Source organism: Nanorana parkeri, unplaced genomic scaffold (assembly GCF_000935625.1).
Source record: "Nanorana parkeri isolate BGI_ZX_2015 unplaced genomic scaffold, ASM93562v1 scaffold2376, whole genome shotgun sequence".
Taxonomy (NCBI): domain Eukaryota; kingdom Metazoa; phylum Chordata; class Amphibia; order Anura; family Dicroglossidae; genus Nanorana; species Nanorana parkeri.
Genome location: NW_017308644.1, coordinates 142,846 through 162,574, shown reverse-complemented (window position 1 = coordinate 162,574; position 19,729 = coordinate 142,846). Strand labels below are relative to the sequence as shown.

Genomic DNA, 19,729 nt, shown 5'->3' with positions numbered 1-19,729 from the left:
TTTAAGATTTGCATGCAATAATTGTTTAGCCATTGAAAGGATTTTTTAAGGGAGGGATCTTTGTATAAAGATAGGAGATGGTAAACTTCTACTTGTGCTGCATTTTTTTATGCCCCGTGGAAATTGCTGGGATAGATCAACTTTATTATTATACAGGATTGATATAGTGCCAAAAGTATGTGCAGTGCTTTACAAAATGGAGGTAGACCATACAGTTACAATACAATTTCAGTACAATAGGGTTAGCAGGGCTCTGCTCCTGAGAGCTTACAATCTAGTAGGAAGGGCAAGTGATACAAAAGGTATTAATCACCCTTTTAAGTTCTGGCTGTTTTTAGTGTTTGAGTTTTGAGGCTCATTTACACCTCTGTGTGTGTTGTATGTTAAAAAGCCTGTTTGTTTTGTTTTTTTGTACATAATGGCAATGCTTGGTATGTATAAAACAAACCAAAACCTGTGCTATTGCGTACCACAACACACAGATATGAATGCTTTGTGCGTTGTGGTATGCTGTGTAGTGCATGTATGTTCATTTATGCGTTGAGGCACATTTATTTATTACAGGTATTTATCTAGTGCCAACTATTTACACAGTGCACATTCACATCAGTCCCTGCCCTCAAGAAGCTTGCAATCTACGGTCCCTATCTCACACACATACTAGGGACCGGAACAAATTAACCTACCACTAGTGATGTGTGTGGTCTTGTTGTGAACCCAGTTTACCAGAGTTCCTTCAAGCCTACACCAAACTGGGCTGCGAGGGCGGATGTGTCCCTGACAGTTTTCTGTGGGCTTAAGCGTACTAGGTTCACAACAAGACTACACACATCATTACCTACCAGCATGTCTTTGGTGTGTGGGAGAAACCCGGAGTACTCGAAGAAAGGCCATACAAGCACAGAACATGTACTATTCGCAAGCAAACTCCATGCGAATAGTGTCCTGACCGAGATTCAGACTGAGCCTAGCGCTGTAAGAAGTCACTTTCAATGTGGATCAAATGCAATTATTTGGCCTTTCAGGGCTTGTTCGTGCCATCTCCAGACCAGTTCTGGATACATTTGTGCAAACGCATGTATGTGTGTTTTTTGATTCTTTTAAGCCCTGGTTCACACCGTTTTTGCGCGTTTGCACGAGGTTATTTTCGCTTTTATGCGCATTGTGCACATTTGTATGCAAGGTTTAAAGAGCGTACATGAAGACGCGCGTTTTGATTGGCAGCTCATAAACCATTGCGGGCAATTGAAGAATGCGTTTATAAACATGCTTCTGTTGCGCGTTTTTGGGCATTTCCAATGAAGTCTATGGGGTGGCAAAGCGCTCTTAACTGCCCAAAAAAGCTCCTGTATCTTTTTAGGCGTGTGGCGTTTGCCTGCTAGTCGTTTTTCTGCTCGGGTGTGAACCAGGGCCATTGAAAATCATGGGATTTCTTGTGTTGGGCGCTTTTCGAACTGCTCAACAACTCCTAGGTGTGAACTAGGGCTAAGTGTGTTCTGGTGCATTTACATGCTCTTTCGTTCATTTTTGGTTTGTTCCAGAGAAAAAAAATGCAGCATGCTGGACTGTTTTTTAAGTTATGGAACTGAGCGAAATGGTGTGAGATAGCTTACTTTTTACCGTTGGAATTAATATGAATATGTTTTTGGTACAGATAAAAAAATTTCTGGTCTGGAGATAATGTGAACAAGCCCTCCAAAGTGAATCAGATGTCATAACGCAACACCTGAAAAGACATAGATTAAAGCACACAGAGAGCTGTAAATGTGGCCACTGTTAAGCTCTTCCAAAAACAGAGGGACTGCCAGATCTCATGAGAAGATGCTCCTGCACTGTGGGGGAGCAGCTTCTCATATGATTTGGGATCTTCAGCTTTCCCAGAATCCCACAATGTCCTCATCTATGCACTACATACAGGCTCCTGAACAATTTTCTTGATACCATTGCGTATATAAGAGCTCTTCTCTATAAGATCCATTCACATCAGAATGCAGTGCGCGGCAGCACACATGTTTTCATGAGTTGGGGCGCTGATTTGACCCTGCTGCATTCTTTTGTAGCACATTATGATGGTGGGCAGCAGTGTGCTGAAACATAACTGCATTCTGGACATGTGTTGGGGTTGCCATTCAATGCAAATTTTTATTCAAAATTCTCTATTGCACACCATAGCAGTCTTCACCTCCCAGGTCAGGTTCTAAATGGCCTAGTATAGATATAAAATATATTCTCCAGCATGACGTTGTCATAATAAATATTGAAAATCACAAAAAAATTCTATATTTTGGTGACACACTCCATATTTATGTAAAATGGATGTCACAGGCGTGCACTAACTTGTGCATTGTATGCTACTGCACACATTTTTTTCTTCAGTGCAGTAGTGTGAATGAGCCCCAGGGGCTCATATTTAGTCTACTATTTTGTATTGGGGTTGTAACCCATCACAGGAGAGAGCCTTGAGCGGTGGCTACTTTAAAACACACACAAGGACTATGAGGAACAAAAGTAGCCACCCTCCAGAAGTAAGGACAGTGTCCGCACCAATTCAGAGATAATTTGAGGATTTACAGCTGAGTGATACACAAATAAGATAGTCTTGGTAATAGTTAAGGTTCTTGAACGCATTTTTAAGATTTTATCCCTGAGTTTAGTGTCACTTTAAGCTTGAATATGTCTTGTAATGTGAACTACAAATCCCTCTTTTTTTTTATGTACATTTTCCTAGAAGTGGGTGCAGAAGGCCAATAGAGAACCTTTAAGCAAACTGTCGTTTCAACCTGGAGCAAGGAACATGCACGTATAGAGGAAGGCTGGGGATGCCTTTTTTCTTTTTTTTCCCCCTGTAACACAAGCACCTGGAGGTACACAAACGACCACAGACATCCTGTAGGTGGACACAAAGGGAATATCTCCTGTAAGTGCTAATCAGTGACCATTGCACTTCCTTCTAACATTATTATTCCTAATAACATTCTGCTCTATGAAGAGCTGTCAATCCGGATTTATCCTGACGGCGGTCATGTTGAACAATCACACCCAGATTGCAATGCCCTTTGGCTCTGCAGCACTCTCACATCTGGATAACCTGGAAAGGACATAGAAGCGTAAATAAGACAACGAGGACAGCTCCATCGTCTTGTTTCTGGAATTATTTTTCTTCAGGGTGAAGAGACCCGAAAGTATTTTTCCTTGATTTACAGCTGCGCTCTGCATGGTGAAGACTCCGTATTTTGTTAACATATTTACCTTCAAGGCATTCTTGTGTTTTGAATGCACGCTGAAGCTTTAAAGCGCTGTTTTAGGAGCTATGCACACGCACGGTTATATTTCTTATGCTCCTCAATTATGTTTATTTCGTGAAAATGGTTCAGCCATGCTGTGATCTAAATTTTGGAGTGAAGTTATATGACTTTGAATTTTTTTTTTAATGATGACTATGATTAATGCCTATTTTAACTGAAAAGCAAAAATACATTTTAGTTTTGACCAGTTATTTTTAACTGCTGTGTTTTTTTTTTTTTCCTGTGAGATGAACGGGTTTTCCATAAAGGAGTTGTGCTGTCTCTTTTGTTGTCCGCCATGTCCAGGCAGGATTGCGGCAAAACTGGCATTCTTGCCCCCACCAGCAACCTATGCGCTGTTGCCAGAACAAGATGCTTCTGTAAGGGTTGGTAACGGAAGAGGAGGAACAGGTTTCATGGGACGATGGAAACTTCATCTTACAGATCGTGCTGACTTTCAGTACAGTCAACGTGAGCTGGATACCATAGAGGTTTTTATGACCAAGAGTAGCCGTGGCAACAGAATTGCTTGCATGTATATCCGCTGTTCTCCTGGTGCAAGGTATTTTTTGCCTTTCTTGTTTCAGCCAAACTGGTAGTAATATTTTTTATTTAATGTTTAAACACATTACAAAAAGAAGACCTCCGTAACAGGTTGTAATTTCCACTAATGTTCTAACTACATTAAACAGACATGTTTCTGCTACAACTCATATCCAGCTAGCTGCTTTACTAGAATTGTAACACTGTTTTATATGTTAAGAAAAAGGTGTCCCCACCCATGACCTTAACAGTCCCACCCTCCCCCTCTGCAGATCCATACTTGCTGAGATCTGACGGGCATGCTTCTACTATTGTTTACATCCAGTGCCGCTATGCTCCTTCTGCTGTGGACGGCAAGGGTGGGATCATTTAGGTCAGGGGAGGGGGGTGAAAAGAAAAATTGCACTTGGTCTAAAAGTACACTTGTTCTATAAGGCTGGGATCACATTTTATGAGATGTGGTAGCATGTTGGGACATGCAGCCTACGCAGCTGAAACCTTATCTGACCCTTTTTTGGGAAGTGGTACACGACACGCTGCAATGTTAAGTGGGTTGCTTTAGTGCAGGGGCGCCCACTATTGACACATTCAGCCGCACGAGCACCACGGGTGCATAGCCGTAGCCAGCTCCTTTTGCGCCTGAGGCAAGGAAAAAAAAAACTAAGTTTTTTTTAATTTATTTTTTTTACTATTTTAAGCGGCGGGAGGAGAGGACATGGCGATCTACCAGTGATCGCTACGCGATCGACTGGTAGATCGCGATCGACCTTGTGGGCACCCCTGCTTTAGTGCATTGGGGTGCCAATCAAAGTTCCCACCCATTCAGTCCTATGCAATGGGGTAGTGCACGTTCAAATGCAACACACAACAAATTCCCTTTAAGGAAGGTGATGACATTATTGGGTGTAAAAGCAGATGTAGAGTCATGTTATGCCTCCGCTGTGGCACAGGATTGTAACTGTGATCAACAGTTACAGATATGCTCTGTGGCTCATAAAGTGGAAATGGACATGAGTTGTATGACAAAACCCAAAGGGCACAGTGGGAAATATCATTGGTGTATGTAAAACCAAAACTTATTTTTTCTTCTAGTAGGGATAGTGAGGAAGGGATAGAATCCCTGCTGTGTTTTTATTGCTGTCCCCAATAGGGAGATTCACCCTCTGTTTGTCCATACTTCCAATGTCTCTAGTAAAGAAAGTGTCTGGAAATCTATCCTTTTGGCTGGATCGCTTGTATGGTAACAGGCACCGCTGCCTGTTTTTACATTTCGGCCGCTCAGATCTAGAGAACTCCGGGCCGGCCGTTTTTTTTACTACGGCCGGCCCGGAAGTGGTTAAGCTTGTTGCCAGAACAGGAATGAAGGTGCAATCTTCAATATGGGTATGTATTCTCGTGATAGCAGTCAACGGCCCGTTCAGAAAAAGCATGTTGAATGCTTTGGTGCAAAACAGTGCCATTCATTCTGATTGGCACCCAACACACTTTGTTGACAGACGTGCATGCCACAATTAATTTTTTTTTTTTTTGTCTAGTTGGTGTGTCACGGTGTATACACATGTTCAGACTGGTGCAGAAGTGAAGGGAACCCTACATACCCATGCACTTTGACTTTTCCTGGCATCTGGCAATGAAAAGTATTCCTATCGGCTGTCATGATGCTCTCTGGGATGGTGGGAAATGATACCTGGAAATTTACGAATACTCAGGATTGTTCAACTGAATTCTAAAGGTGCCCATACACCTGCCGATCATCGTACGATAATTGCGGGTGATCCCGCGATCGTACGATAATCGGCAGGTCTATGGAAGGCGTGTGACCGTTTCTACTGTACACTCTCACGTCTTCCAAGCACGCTGGAAAACCTGGCGAAAATCGTAAGATTTTCGGCGGGTTAGTGGCGTGCTCGGAAGGCAAATGCTGAACGGGCCAGTGTGCGCAAGCGCACACTGCCCGCTCAGCATTGGAATCATCTGAAGCCCTCCTCTCAGCGGGGAGGGCTTGCAATGATCGCAAGTACTATCTGGCTGTCCAAGATGGGCAGATCGTACGAGATTTTAATTACCTTACAACCATCGCACAACGAAAGTCATGCGATGGTTGTAAGGTGTATGGCCAGCTTTAGGGTTACCTGGGACAGAGGAGACTTTGTGCTAATTTAACGATACATGCTACACCTTTCTGCTGTTATGGCTGCAGTTAGTTAAATGGGTAGCTGCTGGATTTCTTGCTGCAAGGAAGTAGAAAGCAGTGGCCCAAATTTAATTCTATTTTTACCAGCAACAAATGGCTGCTGCTCCCCCCCCCCCCCCCCCACCCCTTCCTTCATGTGCCACTAAAGTCATGTTATGAACAAACCATAACTAATGACGGGGCATAGTTACCTAATATTTATTCTTTCTGTGAACTTTGTTGATGAGCCATAAACCAGATTGTCTACATTTGGTATGTAAAAATTTAGCTGACATGGGACGTGCTTTCATGCATTCATATTTTACTTTAGGCAGTTGAAAACCAGAATTAACCAGAGCACACAGTAAGATTTGCAATATGATGACGTAAGGATTCAGTATCTAATACTTAAAATGCTTGCAAGAAATCAAGGGACATTTTTTTTGTATGTATAGGTCCATTTAAACTTTTCAACTAGGGCTGCAACTTATGATTTATTTTCATAATTGACTAGTTGGCTAATTTTATTTTGTTTGATTAATCGCATTAAAAAAAAGAGATACCATCCTTAATTTAAAATAAAATACTCAAATGCAGTGTTACAAACAAAGTTTACTTCCAAATAAAACTGCATGCATAATTTTTTGCAATCACACTGCACTAGAATGCACCGCATTGCGGTACCGTTCGTTCCAGTGGGGGCGATCACCATGTGGGTGGGAGGCACCTTTTTTGGGTGCCATTGAAATGAATGGCACTGCAACGCACCTCCTGCAGCAGAATTTGACAGGCCGAAACCGAAAATTACTTTTTGCACCCTTTCCTTTCTTCGTTTTTTTTCCCCCGTAACCACCTCGCCGAACGTTCAAAAATGGCAGGACGGGAGCCTTCTGGCAGGATGTCTTTAACCAGTTGACATCCGCGGTGTTAAACCCCCTTCCCATCCAGGCCATTTTTCAGTATTCAGCGCTGCGGTACTTTAACTGACATTTATTCCGTCATGCAGCGCTGTACTGAAATGAATTTTATACCCTTTTTTGGGGACATGGTGTCCGATCTGGGACCGGCAGTGTGGCTCCGTGCACGGAGAACGTAGGGAGATCAGTACACTATCTCCGTCCGCTCTCCTCCCCATTCTGTAAATGCAGTTAGTGATGTTTATAACATCACTTTCGCATTCAGCTGTCACTCTCCGGCTAAAGAACCTGGTAAGCAGATCTCTGCTTCATCAGCTTCTTTGGGGGGTCCCTAGGTGACATTAGGAGTCTTGGAGACCCCTGATGTCTCCATAAAGTGGACCTGTCGCTGTAATGTGATATCACATAGGGGGATTCTTATCTATCTTGTTATCATATACGGGACTAAGTGTAAAAAAAAATTGGTCACAAAAAACAATTACCCCACAAATTTTTTAAAGACCCCCACACAGATGCGCAAAAACGACGATTGCGCCACACTTGTTACATAGCATTGCCTGATGAAGGGACCCTGTGCGGTCCCAAAATCGCTTGTTTGGTCATATGACAAAAAACTTCAATAAATGAAGCTTTTGCTATCTTAAAAGGATTGGTGTGCTGGTGACATTTCTACAATTGCTGACACTTGCGGCGCCATCCGCTGTCACTGCGAGCACCCCCCACTATAAGGGACATATCAGTAAGGAGTGGGACAAGGATAGTACTTATTATTTCCCTGAAATGACCCCATCTTTTACCAAAAAATTGGGGTGATAATAAATGCTTCATAACATAATAAAGGGAAAACAGATTGTTTTGGTATATTCAATAGAAACAAAATGTCTTACCAATCTTGAGCTGTCCCTTTTTCAGTACTTTTCCACCACTAGATGTTCTCAGTCTTCCAAGTTGAATGATGACCAGCGTCATTTAACCCACTTTCTCATAGACCCACTCCCCCCAAGGGCAGGATGATCACGCAGCCTGGCCTCAGAGTACTTCTGCACCAAGCAGTACTCAGAAGGTCATTGTTCAGTGCAGGAGTAAGGACTGCTTTCGGCTGCCACTAAAGGAGAAAATAAAGGACCCAAGGTGTCACAGGGCTTGCCGAATCGCATGCCTTAGTAGCCATTCATGCATAAAGCTAGAGATTCTTAAAGGTTCACAGACTTTTTTTCACAAATGTATAGTGTCTTTAGGCTTGCATGGATGCAAACCTAACAGACTGAAATTAGAGTTGTACTCAACATATCTAGTGCTGATCACAACCTGAATGAAGGCTACAGTTGTATTACCACTTTGTGTGATGCTCATGCCATCCTTTTAGCGCTCTTGCTCAAACTGATGTTATGGCCAAAAGTTGCAAGACTAATAAGCTGCCATCTACAAAATATAATTCTAGTAAATGAGCTCTATTGCTTCGCTATATATTTTTTTCCACCAATTTCACCTATGTAATTGTATATTTTGCTATACTACACTCGCAAGACTTAATTATGCACAAACACAAAAGATACTTAATCGCTACTCATCTATTTCTAGGTTATCTTTTATTAAGGCACAATGACAATTCTTTGTCCACTAAGTTTTATATACATATGTCTTTTACATTTTTCAATGTGCAGCTAACTATTACTTCCTTTTACTTCCTTCTGTAGGTTCACCCTCCTCTTCTCTCATGGCAATGCAGTGGATCTGGGGCAGATGAGCAGCTTTTACTTGGGTCTGGGGACTCGTATCAACTGTAACATCTTCTCATACGATTATTCTGGGTATGGGGCTAGCTCGGGGCGTCCATCTGAAAAAAACCTGTATGCAGACATTGATGCAGCTTGGCAAGCTTTACGTACAAGGTAACTAATTTTCATAGTTGCAGTATCTACATATAGGCGTTCTAGCTTAAAAATAGCATATCAGTTGATGCTTTGTCTAGATGCATAAAGTTTAAAACGGCCACAAACTTTTAGATTTATATTGTCTTAAACCAGTTTGCAAGTATACTTTTTAACTAAACTACTACTCGAAAACTACATTTACTTTTACAAATAGTCAACACACATTTGGGTTTATTCAAAACCTTACACTGTAATTGAATGTCCTCCTGGCAAGTTCCCCATGCCGGGAGGGCTTTAAGTAAAGTCCTTGTTGCTGTGCAGCTCTATACTGTAGAGATCACTCTGATCTCCAGGGGGAGCTGCACAATGGTATGTAGGGGAACTAGGGACTTGATGGGTAATCACTCTGATTACTGATTGTGTGATTGTATGATTAACCCTTTCACTGCCATAACTTTGTTACCATGGAACTGCTGTGAAAGGATCTTTTCTTTTAACTTTTGCTGTATTTGAGAATTTTTGTAAGTTGCATATGTTGAAAGAAGACTGATCTACACCAAGGTCAACCTTTTACAATTGTTGCAGCTTTGTTTATACTGCTTTTAAATTTTGATTCGCAGGCGTGAAACCATTACCTGCATGACAATGTGAGGACAGTAATTTCAACTCCCTAGATTAAAATGTTACCCTTTAGTAATTTAAAGTAAAACTGCAGACAAAATCTTTTTTAGTTTTTGATAGAGTAAGGAAACCCCTGTCAGCTTTTTTTCTGCCCTCTGTATCCCATTCACTTCCTGGCTGATGTCCACAACAGGAAGTGAGAGGACATCCTTGCAAAGTGAAGGAAATCCATTGTGGTCAGCAGGGTCACCAGAACTAGCGTCCCCATTGGAGGATTTCTCCTCTGTTCCTATTTTTGAGGAGAAAATGTAGGATTGCCTTTTAGTTTCACATTTTAGTAATAACAATCACCAAGAAACATTATGGGGGGGAATCTCCCTGATGGGGACACAGACTGTAATAAAACAGTTGTTCTAATCCCTCTCTACTCTATTCAAAACTAAAATAACGGTTTAGCTTTAGTTTAACTTTAGATGCCATTTAGTTAGTCAAATAATCCATTTAAATTTTTTTTTTTTTTTACGGTTTGTCATTTACTCTTTCAGTAGACCATCCCAATGCTTAAAACCTAATACCAGTTATTTTTTTTTCAATTTAAAGTTAGAAGAAGAAAATAAGAAGTAAAAATAGAATAGGGAGAGCTTTTCTTCCCCCTTCAGCCCAATTATACATATAAATAAAAATGTAGAAGGTTCAGTACTTTGCAAGGGTTTAGGGGGAGGTGAATGGTGTTGCATTCCAAATAAAATGTTTTGTTTTAGAAGTTAAAGGAGAACTATGGGGTTAGGGCTTTTCCCCATAGTTCTCCTTAGGGTGACGGGAGGATGCTAGTTTGTGTCCTCCCGTTACCCTAAGTTCAGTATACCGCGAGCTACAGCTCGCGGTATACTGAGACGCCGCAGCTGAAGCGGATCCCCACAATTATGTCTGGATCCGCCCAGCTGCATGACTGACAGCTGGCTCTGCCTATCTAGAGGCAGAGCCAGCTGTACCCTCCCCCGTCCATTCCGCCAGTCAGCGCTGGAGGATCGGAGCGCGGAGGGGGGAATCCAGCCCCTTCCCTGTCATGGCAGAGAGCCGTGACCGGATCGAGAAGTGAGCGAACGCCGGTATGTGTTCGCTCACCTCCCGCTCTACTGAGCCGATCTCTGACAGTCTCATTGTCACAGGTCGGCTAGAACTATGAGGTGAGTGAAAAGCACTCACCTCATAGTTTTCCTTTTTAAATTTAAAATAAAAAAAAGAGCATTTTGGTGTTGGACTCCTATATAATGACTGCCAAGCATGGAAGGGTTCTGTAAGGTTCCATACTAATGATGGTGGTGGGCAGGTTTGTGACCAGAATTGGTTACTGCACACTGCTAACCAGCTCCCCTGAACTCCCAGGCCTTGTTCACACCAGCAACCTTGCTCAAACGCATGGCTGTTTGCGTGCTTGTGCTCGGACAGTGCCAATGTGCTCAATCGAGCTAAATTGCACTTTTTTTTTTAGCATACAGATACAGCATACAGTACTTTTTTAGGCGCACATCGCCAGAATGCAGTGGTGTGAACTATCATCACCCATGATAAGGCAGATTGCCCTGTCTTGCATTTGGGCTGCGCTGGGAAAAAAAAGCCAGCACAGCTCGGACACAAATGGTGTGAATGAGCCCACACTTACTCAAACCAGTTCTGCCACTCTGCGCCAGGAGTATCCTGGCCAGGCCCTTCCTGGCTTACCTGAAAATTTCTCCCAGGTCTCTTCACACCAGGCCAGGTGCTTAGCAGCAGTTTCCCATGCAGGCCCCCCTTGTATGCATCCACCTCTATCTCAGCTATCAATACAGCTGTCCCTACAGCTGACGTGGTCTATCCATACAGTCAGCTCCCCACTCGCCCTGCTTGCATGTCTGGAGGTGCTGCTAGTCCATATAGTTGGCACAAAGTTGCCTGACATCAATGCAGCTAGCAGAGAGACAGAGGGCAGCCACTAATGGGATGTTGTGCATGCAGACGGATTAGGCAAGGCTGGCTCGCTAGCAGGGAACGCAAATGCAACCTGATGACTCTGGTACAGTCAGTACTCTGGTTACACCAGCTTGGTACACCGTAAGGATGCAAAACCCAATGCAACCATTACTTGTCATTGTGACACTGACAAACATTCCTCTCTGGCACTTCCACCTCCCTACAGGCACACATCCCTTACTGGCACCTTCCCCAAGCCACACTGATGCACATCCCTTCATTGCACTTTACACAACACCCCTTCTAAAACACATTCCTGCCTGGTACCTAACACAAGATCCCCTGACTGACACTCATTTGTCCTGCTCATACTACCTGCTGTCATACCCTCTGCATTTCTCTCTTGCACATATTGTCCACTGTCATACTATTATTACCACTCCTCTAAGACAACTTGGCATACCTTATGCACTCCTCTTCTGCACTTATTGCCCCTGCTAACATGAATAGGTTAAATGATCTATAGTACAACTACATGTTATGCAATATGGATCATGATTTAACCTATTCATGTTAGGAGGGGAGAAATTGTAACTCTATTGATGTAGTGTAGTGGAGGTGTGTGCTGCATATATGTACTACATATACAGTACACACTTCCAGTACATTATAGCAATAGATTTACAGCCAGCCCTGTCCCAGCTTCCCTCAGTCACAGTTTCACTCCGATCCCAGTTGCCTCACGCGGTGCCTCTCGTAGTCGGCGCTGGGCAGGATCGCTGCATCGTGTCTCGGTGCTCAGCTTGTGGGAGGCGCTCGCAATTCTGCCCTGCTAACATGAATATGTTAAATCATGATCCATAGTACATATACAGCACACACGTCCAGTACACTGCAGTCTGCAGCAATAGAATTACAATTCTCCCCTGCTAACATGAATAGGTTAAATGATCCATAGTACAGCTACATATTGTACTGTTATGTACTATGGATCTTTTAACCTATTCATATTAGCAGGGGAGAATTGTAAATCTATTGCTGCAGTGTACTGGGCGTGTGTAACATACATGTACTATATAGAGAGTACACTGCAGCAATAGATTTACAATTATCCTCGGCTAACATGAATGGGTTAAATGATCTGTAGTACATAACATGTACTTGTACTATGGATCATTTAACCTACTAATATTATATATTAGCCGGCCAGCTAAATTAGGAGGGAGACTTGGAGCTCCTCCCACCTGACCAGCACTGACTCGACGCTGCTCTCCCGAACAGCAGCCAGAAGGTCAGGGGAAAAAAAATAGTGCCAGCTTTGGCACTATGTATCGGGGCATTTTGACAAGCACAAGTACTTGTCAAAATGCCCTGTATCGGTCCCGATACCGATGCTAGTACCGGTATCGGGACATCCCTAGTTCTGGCTTTGTTACCCCCACCTTAGCACACTTTTTTGAATGTGTGAATCTCATTGGTTGTAGTATCTTTCATATTGTTATGTTTAAGTCCAGGGTTCTAGACGCAGAACATGGCAGACATGCTTGATGCATCAAAACTGAATATTCTACATCTAAAGGTGCCCATACACAATCGTATGATCGTACAGTGTATGGAAGGCGTGCGACCGTTTCTACTGTACGGTTGCACGTCTTCCGTGGAACAAGCAGGCCCGACGCCCGGAACATGCAGTTTCTGGCCCCGGGCGGGTGATCTAATCGGGTCACTTGTATTAAAACCGAGCAGCGGCTATCGAGTCAAGGCCCCACCCGCTGTGGGTTTCGATGTCCCCCGCTCCTCTGGGGGACCCGTGACCACGGCATAGGAGCTCGCCATAGAGCCCCTAGAGCAGACTAAGAACGTATGTTCTTTGTCTGCTCTGTGTGATCACTGAGACCGTGGTGCTGTAATCACAGCGCCACCTGTCTCAGCGGTCACTAACTGCAGCTTCTGTCACAGAACCTCCCTGCGTCCTATGGTCCGGTGCGCCTTATGGCGCGCAAAATACGGTAAGTTTTTTTTTTTCCCCTATTTTTGAATCGAGCAACAACCATCTTCTAATATACTTTATCTATGGTAGACTTTCGCAAGAATTTTTTGTTTTCGGTCTGGGGTGAACTCTTACTAAAAATGATTATTCCTACAGCTCACAATACATTAGCATAATCAGTAAGTTGTAAAATGACAATAGAAACTGTGGTGTACCTAGAGTATTTGACATCCAGGGTAGATCCTTTTTAACATCCACCTGCTGTATATGACCAAACTATTTTTAGTCATAATCTTGAAATGTAAAGAATAATATTAACCGAAAAGAAATGCATGCTTTTTAAAGTGTGGTGTCCCCTAACATTAAAGATTAACTTTACCCATATGTTTAAAATAACAAACACGCCTTTTAGAAATGTTTGTAGACTGTCATTACTAAACATATAAACTTTTCCATAATTGCAGACTTTGTATTCTTTGCATACCTTATTTCTCTTTTCTTCCCCATTCTTCTCACAGTGGCCATTTTAACTAAGGCCAGATTACTAAGTCTCACTTTACTTCCTGGAACTCTGGCACATGCGACTAGGATGATGTGACCATGCACATCTCCGGGGAGAAAAATGCCTTTCCCTGAGGTCTCATGAGATTACAGATGAGATTTCCCACCAATGCTCTGCTTATGTAACCTTCCCAGGATGCAATGCTTGGGCAAAGTTACATCATTTGTGCCAAAATGGACCAGGCATTAGATAAACTATATTTGTAAGTAAATGAAAAATCTGTTTAATGAATGTAAAATTATTTTAATTCGGCATGCACAGCTGCATGCGATTTATAGTGAAAGAGGGTAAAGGTCCACTTTAACAATCCGTGTTAAAATGACCTCTTACATTGGTAGTCAGTGGAAAATTGCCCCATGTATTGTGGTCAGTGTAGGTAGGAGACATAGACTGCTCTAGGAACCCCTAGCAAATTCAGGAGTAACGCTAGCTGAGAGAGGCTCATTTATGACAATATTAAGAGCTTGAAAATTACACATAGGATAACTTGATAGGAAGTCACCTGTGGTACGGGGAAATTGGCTTCTTACTATAACTTCCTTGTTTTTTTCTTTATTCAGTACTCATAATTTATTAAAACATTTTCAGTAGGTATTCCATTATATAATATATTACTTATAACTAGGGATGTCCCAGTACCACTTTTTCAGGAACAAGTACAAGTACTTTGCCTCATGTACTTGCCGATACTAATTTAAAAGGGACAGGTGACTGTAAATGATCCATAGTACAACTACATGTTATGTACTATGGATCATGATTTAACCTATTCATGTTAGCAGGGGAGAATTGTAAATCTATTGCTGTAAGAGGGGGGTTAGATCCAGTAAACGTTAGTGGGGGGAGAGTACTTTAAGGCTAATACAGAACCGTAGTAAATTTAAATTATCCCCAGTTCTGTAGTAAAGAAAAAAAAAATCCCCAGGCTAAAGTACTAACTTAACATCAGAACTGTAACAATTTAAATTTACCCCAGGGACATGGTATAATTGATCCCAGGAATCATTGGCCCTAAATAAACAAATAAATAAATAGTCTCATATATATATTTTAAAAAAAGGGAATGTCTTCTGCGCAATGTATGCTTTCCTTGAACATGCGTTCGAGGGGGAATCCATCTGCGCTTAGATGTGAGCGAGTTGTATGTTTAGAAGCCCAGATTCTGGATCTAAGCAACCAACTGCCAACACTGAGGAGGATAACCATCATGGAAAAGAGCTTGACTGCTCCGGCGAGGATGGGAGCAGGATGGAGGGTCAGGAGAGGCAGATCCTGGTGGTGGGAGATTCAATCATCAGGCGGACTGACAGGGTAATCAGTCATCAGAAACGTGAGCGTCGAACAGTGTGCTGCTTACCAGGGGCTCATGTTCGACACATTGTGGAACGAATTGATAGATTACTAGATGGGGTTGGGCACGACCCCGTTGTCATGGTGCAAATCGCCACCAATGACAAAATAGTGGGAAACTGGAGTGTCCTAAAAAAGGAGTTCAGAGACCTAGGAGCTAGGATGAAGGAAAGGACCTCCACGGTAGTTTTCTCTGAGATACTACCGGTGCCACGAGCCACTCCGGACAGACAGCGCGAGTTGAGGGAACTTAACAAGTGGCTCCGGAACTGGTGTCAGAAGGAGGGCTTTGGTTTCCTGAAGAACTGGGCTGACTTCTCATTCGGCTACCGTCTCTTCAGCCGAGACGGGCTGCATCTTAATGGGGAAGGTGCAGCATTTCTGGGGGGGAATGGTAGAAAGACTGGAGGAGCTTTTAAACTAGATAATGGGGGGGAGGGTATAAAAATATTACATTTAAGTAGTTAACATGAATACTAATAATAAAGAGGGAAGTAATAATATAATTAAGACTGGCATACCAATATCAAGTAAACCTTTGTCCCATAACAAGACAGGAATTAAATGTATGTACACCAACGCTAGAAGTCTGGCAAATAAATTAGAAGAGCTTGAACTTATGATACTAGAGGAGGACTTCGATATAGTGGGAAGAGCGGAAACCTGGCTAGACAGCACACATGATTGGGCCACCAATATAGAGGGGTACAACCTGTTCAGGAGGGACAGAGTTGGGAGAAGGGGTATGCATTTATGTTAGAAATAATCTAAATGCATATAAGGGACGATATCACGTCAAATAGTGGGGAGGACGTGGAATCCTTATGGCTGGAACTGGATATGATGGACGATCGTCGTGAACTAATTGTGGGTATTTGTTATAAACCTCCAAATATAGGGGAGTAGGGGGAGGCTCATCTACAGTCCGAAATAGAAATAGCTGGGAGGGAGGGCAATGTAGTCGTGATGGGCGACTTCAATTACCCGGACATAAATTGGGCTAATGGAACCTCAAGTTCAACAAAGGCGGGCAACTTTCTGAACATGTTGTGAGACTATTTCATGGACCAGATGGTGGAGGTCCCAACTAGGAAAAATGCCATCCTAGATTTAATCATTACTAATAATGCAGAGTTAATTGAGGATAGTGTAATTGGGGAGACACTGGGCAATAGTGATCACAATGTGATTACTTTCAATACTTACAGGAAATGGAAGCGGGCTGGAAGGACAAGAATCCTTAATTTCAGAAGGGCTAACTTTGATAAACTGTGCCACCTAGTGGGGGACATCGAATGGGAAAATGTATTTCAAAAACTGAACTCGGACCAAAAGTGGGATTGTTTTAAAAACGCATTACATATTGCCATTGCCAAATGTATACTGTTGGGTAATAAAAGTAAAAGATCACAAACAAAACCTGTATAGCTGAATAAAAATGTAAAGCATCACATAAAGGAAAAGCGAGTGGCATTTATAAAATATAAGATGGAGGGGGACGGCATTGGCGCTCCAGAACTACAAAGAATGTAATTTAAAAAACGTAAACTAGTAATTGGGGCAGCTAAAATAGAGTGCGAAAAGCATATTGCCACAGATGGTAACATTTTTTTTTTTTTTTACTAATGCATAAACAGTAAAAAGGGGAGAAAGGAGCAGATCTGCCCAATAAAGGACAAAAGCAGGAAGTTAGTCACAAATGACAAGGAGAGGGCTGAAGTGCTGAACACTTTTTTCTCCTCAGTATACACTCAGGAGGGAAACGGGTTTGACGCCCATGATAAAACGCATAGTTCATCACAAAATATAGCCAAGTGGTTGATGGAAACTGGGATACAACAAAGACTTAGTATACTTAATGCAAATAAAGCATTGGGGACCAGATAACCTGCACCGCAAGATACTTAAGGAACTAAGCAAGGTTATAACAAGACCATTATTCCTCATTGTTAAGGACTCTCTAATGACTGGTAGAGTTCCGAGTGACTGGCGGAGGGCTACGGTAGTTCCAATATTTAAAAAGGGGGCAAGATGCCAACCTGGGAATTACAGACCAGTCAGTCTTACATCCGTAGTTTGTAAAATGTTAGAGGGAATGATTAAGGACTACTTGGTAGAATTTGTTCCGGATAATGGTATATAGTTAATGACAATCAGCATGGGTATAGGAAAGACCGTTCCTGTCAGACTAACCTACTGACTTTTTACGAGGGGGTAAGTAGAGATCAGGATGGAGGGAGGTCTGTGGATGTGGTATATCTGGGTTTCTCAAAGGCTTCTGATACGGTACCACAAAAACGTTTACTATACAAGCTGAGGTCTATGGGCATAGATGGAAGGGTGTGTACATGGATAGAGAACTGGCTAAAGGAACGGGCACAGAGTATCAATAAATGGTGCCCTTTCACATGGGCTAGTGTCATTAGCGGTGTGCCTCAGGGTTCTGTGCTGGGACCCATGCTTTTCAACCTGTTTAACGACATCGGTGACGGAGTAAACAGCGATATCTCAGTGTTTGCTGATGATACCAAAATTGGAAGGGTAATAGAAACAGATCTAGATAGTATAACATTGCAGGAGGACCTGGATAAAATAGGGGAGTGGGCAACTATGTGGCAGATGAGGTTTAATGTCTATAAATGCAAAGTTATTCACTTTGGGATTAAAAATAAGCAAATGGGTTATACGATTATGGGTATGCCGCTAGGGAAGTCCATACTACATATACAGTACACATGTCCAGTACCCTACAGTAAGAGTTACAATTATCCTCTGCTAACATGAATAGGTTAAATGATCTGTAGTACATAATAGTACATAACATGTAGTTGTACTATGGTTCCTTTAACCTATTCATGTTAGCAGGGGATAATAGTAAATCTATTACTGCAGTGTACGGGACATGTGTACAGATAGAATGCACTGCAGCAATAGATATACAATTCTGCACTGCTAACATGAATGGGTTAAATGATCCATAGTACAACTACATATTATGTACTATGGATCATTTAACCCATTCATATTAGCAGGTGATAATTGTAAAGCTATTGTTGCAGTGCATTCTACAAATATAGTACACATACATACTACATACATGTAGTACATGTACATATAGAGTGCACTTCAACAATAGATATACAATTATCCTCTGCTAACATGAATGGGTTAATTGATCCATGGGAGGAGTTCCAGGTGGAGTCCTAATTTAGCTGGGCCAGAGGTGCCGGCCAGCTAAATTAAGACCCCACCTGGAACTCCTCCTGCCGGACCAACGCTGACTCGCCGCTGCTCTCCGACACTGAAGGACATCGTCGGCGAAGAGAAGCATCGCGTCACTGCTGCTCCGGTGGGCGGCGCTCTGAGTGGGATCCTCTGGGCAATCGCCGGCCACCTGTATTAGGACCCCACCTGGAGCTCCGCCCACAGCAGTGACGCGACGCTCCTCCGCTCAGCCTGCCCAGAGGAAAGTAAAGTAAAAAAAAAAAACAGCACAAGCTTCGGCGCTGTGCATCGGGGGATTTTGACAAGTACAAGTATTTGTCAAAATGCCCTGTATCGGGCCCAATTCCGATGCTAGCATCGTTATCGGGACATCCCTACTTATAACTATTTGTAAGTAATGTTCAGTGCCTCTGTATGGTCATTGATTTGTTGAGAAAAATAGTTTATTGTACAAATGCAATACACTGTACAAGATAATGCATGTGTAACATGAGTGATCATTATAACATATTATACAGGAGAACAGCCATACATCTGCAAAGCAGGAATATTCTGACCAGAGAGCTATAGCAGAGTAAGAATTATACCATAGTATGTCTCAATAAACCAAATAGAGTGTAAAGTAACAGAGGATTAAAAACCCTAAACATAGCTTAACCCAATTGCCCGCTATAAATGTGAATCCATAGGAACCAGAGGAGGAGGACTGTCAGGAGCGGCATAAACGTGGCATAGGCTTTTAGCAAGTCAGGGTCCTTATACCTTTTATAATGGGCTGGGCAACCTTTGTGTGCATAAACCAGTTTTTTGTTTTTTTTTTAAAGGTAGTGCCTCATGTACGAGCCTCTTCCACTGAGACAAGCAAGGGCAGGTAGTAGACATCCAATGAAATACCATTACTTTATGGGCTTGAAGGAGCCAATGGGAGCAGTGTGTGCTTTGCAGGTGCTAAGGATAAATCTTGCAAAATACTAGATCTATCTATCAGGAACAGGAGGGAGTGGGCAGCTTATGGGATCATACACAATTTTTTAAATCTATACCCAGAAGGTATTAAGCACCGTGCAAGTCCAGAGCAGATGAAAAGGGAAGCGTACAAGTGGCAGTTGGGGCATGAAGAAGACAGTCTACATGTGGGGCAAGATAGGCCTGAGTAATGCAAGTTTAAATTTGCTGTTCCGTAGTGCCCACAGACACAGAAATAGGGGTTGCCAAGCAGTCCTTCCAGACCTCCCCTGGC

The 19,729-nt window shown here is 42.6% G+C and overlaps 1 protein-coding gene across 1 annotated transcript in view; it reads left to right on the top strand.

The window, feature by feature from the left end:
* The first annotated feature begins 3,452 nt into the window (after window positions 1-3,452).
* LOC108801544 (protein ABHD17A) overlaps window positions 3,453-19,729 on the top strand; it is a 31,607-nt gene continuing 15,330 nt past the window's right edge. The window contains exons 1-2 of the mRNA XM_018573433.1: window positions 3,453-3,846; window positions 8,615-8,809. Coding sequence (XP_018428935.1) covers window positions 3,533-3,846; window positions 8,615-8,809 — 509 coding nt within the window. The 5' untranslated portion in view covers window positions 3,453-3,532. The remainder of the gene's footprint in view (window positions 3,847-8,614; window positions 8,810-19,729) is intronic.